General features: G+C 53.5%; 1 protein-coding gene across 1 annotated transcript; it reads left to right on the top strand.

The window, feature by feature from the left end:
- The first annotated feature begins 1,261 nt into the window (after positions 1 to 1,261).
- Positions 1,262 to 2,440, top strand: LOC120681150 (E3 ubiquitin-protein ligase EL5-like). Its single transcript, XM_039962683.1, has one exon. It carries the CDS (start codon positions 1,520 to 1,522, stop codon positions 2,438 to 2,440), a length of 921 nt encoding a protein of 306 aa, XP_039818617.1. The 5' UTR covers positions 1,262 to 1,519.
- The last annotated feature ends 226 nt before the right edge of the window (positions 2,441 to 2,666 follow it).

Raw genomic sequence — 2,666 nt, forward strand, 5'->3', positions numbered from 1 at the left:
TTTTGATAAAGTCCAGTTGACCACCTCGAACTATCAACACGGTCTAATTTACCCCCCCCCCCAGCGGACGCGGTGCTACGTGGGACCGCAGATATAATGTCACATCATTGAAACCATCTTTCAAAACCACTAACATAGTAAATTGAACGGTTTCAATAGTCGGAGGTTTTGAATATCCGGTTTTTCTGTTGAGGGGCATAAATCAAATTGTGTTGATAGTTGAGGGGGTGAAAGGACTTTTTCCTTTTTTTAGTGTATATGTATTCATTAACTCCCATCGACTTTTACGGGCCTGTTTGGTAATTGGTAGAACCAATCTGATTCCGATACCTATTGAGCATTGACGTAGACAATGCGGTTGGGCCCGACCATTTGATATGAGGCATAAGAGCAATTCCAACAGATTGATCTTCCCTTTTCTTCTTTCCACTTTTTCTCAATATAGGGGATTGATGTTGAAAAAACCTACTCCAGTTCATTGATTTTTCATCTCCCTTTCCCCTTTATTTTTTCTCAATCCCCAATAATTTCTCTCCAATCCCCAATAGAAAGGGGAGACATCACATCTCCCTTTCCATATAGAAAGGGAGAAAAATCAATCTGCTAGAGCACTTCTTCCATATATATTAAAATTAAAAAAGAGGATTTCCCTATATAGTGAGAAAGGGGAAAGGGGAAAGGGGAAGATCAATCTGTTGGAGTTGCTCTAAGGCCTCCTCCAACAGGGGTGACACCGCTGGCTGAAATACTATTTTATTCGATGAACAATATAAAAAAGAATCTCGCTAGCGATGAATTAATCACCTATCTCATGCATCTTCCGCTCTCACATGCACGCTTCACAAAGCTCTCTACGCCATTTTCTCGTCACTTCGCTCCGCCTCTCTCCTCCATGTCCGCCAGCGACGTCGCCACTCCTTTGGAGGAGACCTAATTGGATCTGGCACTCGCAATCCAAATGGTTAAGGTCAACTTGTTGTGTGGGCCCGAATTGAATAAAACAACAATGATCAATATTTGCCATTCGTACCATGTTTCCTTGCTATTTTCATGAACGAAGCAACAATAATTAATACGAGCTGCAAAATACTATGATTTGTCCTCTCAACTGAATTCTGGCCAATCCAAGCACCTTCTAGTTCTAGGCCCTTATGGCCTTATCGTTTGCCTCTGGTTTGGAAACTACTAGAAGCCGAGTGCACAACCGTCCAGGCGTTGCTGAGTCGATGCTCTTCCCGTATCTCTCTAGCCCCTTCCATGCGTCATCACAAGTTGACAGGGGCTTAAACACTTTACGAGTCCCCCTAAACCATGAGCTCAAGCTGCTCTACTCAAATTAAGAACATCGATCCCCCACCCACGCCATCACACCAACTCCAACCGGCCGCTCCAACTCCGAAGCTCACCAAAACCTCTCCAAGAACGCCAACGAACATCCCCATAAATCGGTCGCGGCCACGTGACACCAAAAGAAGCTCGCTCACACCGAAGGCGATCCAGCAGGGCTCGAGGGACCATCATGTCGTCGTTGCCCGAGGACGTCGACGCGGGCGGCGGCGGCGGCGGCCCGCCCGTCGCGTGGTGGAGCGCGGCCTCTCCGGCGGGAGGCGACGTCGTGCTCTCCGCCGCCGTCCTCCTCTTCCTCGCCCTCGCCTTCGCGTTCGTCGTGCACCACTACTTCACGGTCAGTCGCCGCGGCGGCGCGCGGGGCGGCGGCGGCTTCGTCACGACCGGGGTGTTGTCGAGCGCCCAGCCCGAGCGGCGCGGCACGTTAAGAGAAGGCGATGCCGCCGTGGCCCCTCGTGGCGGCGTTGAGCCGGCGGTGCTCCGGGCGTTGCCCGTGACGGTGTACAGCAGGGCGAAGGGCCGGGGCGGCGAGGCGCTGGAGTGCGCCGTGTGCCTCGCCGAGCTCGCCGACGGCGAGGCGGCCAGGTTCCTGCCCAGGTGCGGGCACGGCTTCCACGCCGAGTGCGTCGACCTGTGGCTGCGCGGGCACTCCACCTGCCCGCTCTGCCGCGTCGACGTCGACAGGGCGGGCGCCCTGCCGCCGGCGCCATCGTCCCTGGCCCTCCCACCGGCGCTGCCGGAGCCCGCCAACTACCCCACAAATCTCCCGACCAACGTCCTGTTCTGGGGGTCCCTGGACACGGTGACGACGACCGGCGGCCCGAGCCCTTCCCGTGGACCACCGGCGGCGCTGGTCGTCGAGGTCCGGGACCGGGAGACAGCCGCACCGGCTGTGGCGGCGACGCCGCGAGAAGGTGACGCGGCGAATAAGGCGCAGGGCCTGGCGAGGCTGAGCTCGCTCCGGAGGCTGTGGAGCAGAGGGAGGCATGACGCGGCGGCTGCGAGTGCGAGCTCCAGTTCCTGCAGCCAAGCCACTGCAGGTGATGGCACCGGCACCGCCGTTGGAAATTTGGAATCTTACGTAGGACTATAGTCTATAGGAGATGAATGTAAATGTGCGCTCGGATGACAGTCGACTAATCGAGTCTCTTTCTGTTACAAGATGAGACGTGTTTTTAACAGTCATATATATATACTAGAGCGGAATTCGACCTGCCACGTTCTTAATAAGGATGCTAATTGGTAATCTTTGAATGCACCTCCAATCCATCCTTTTTAATTCAAAATTTTATATTAGTTTTTAAAATAAAATTTTAATT

The sequence above is a fragment of the Panicum virgatum genome, chromosome 7N (assembly GCF_016808335.1).
Source record: "Panicum virgatum strain AP13 chromosome 7N, P.virgatum_v5, whole genome shotgun sequence".
NCBI lineage: Eukaryota > Viridiplantae > Streptophyta > Magnoliopsida > Poales > Poaceae > Panicum > Panicum virgatum.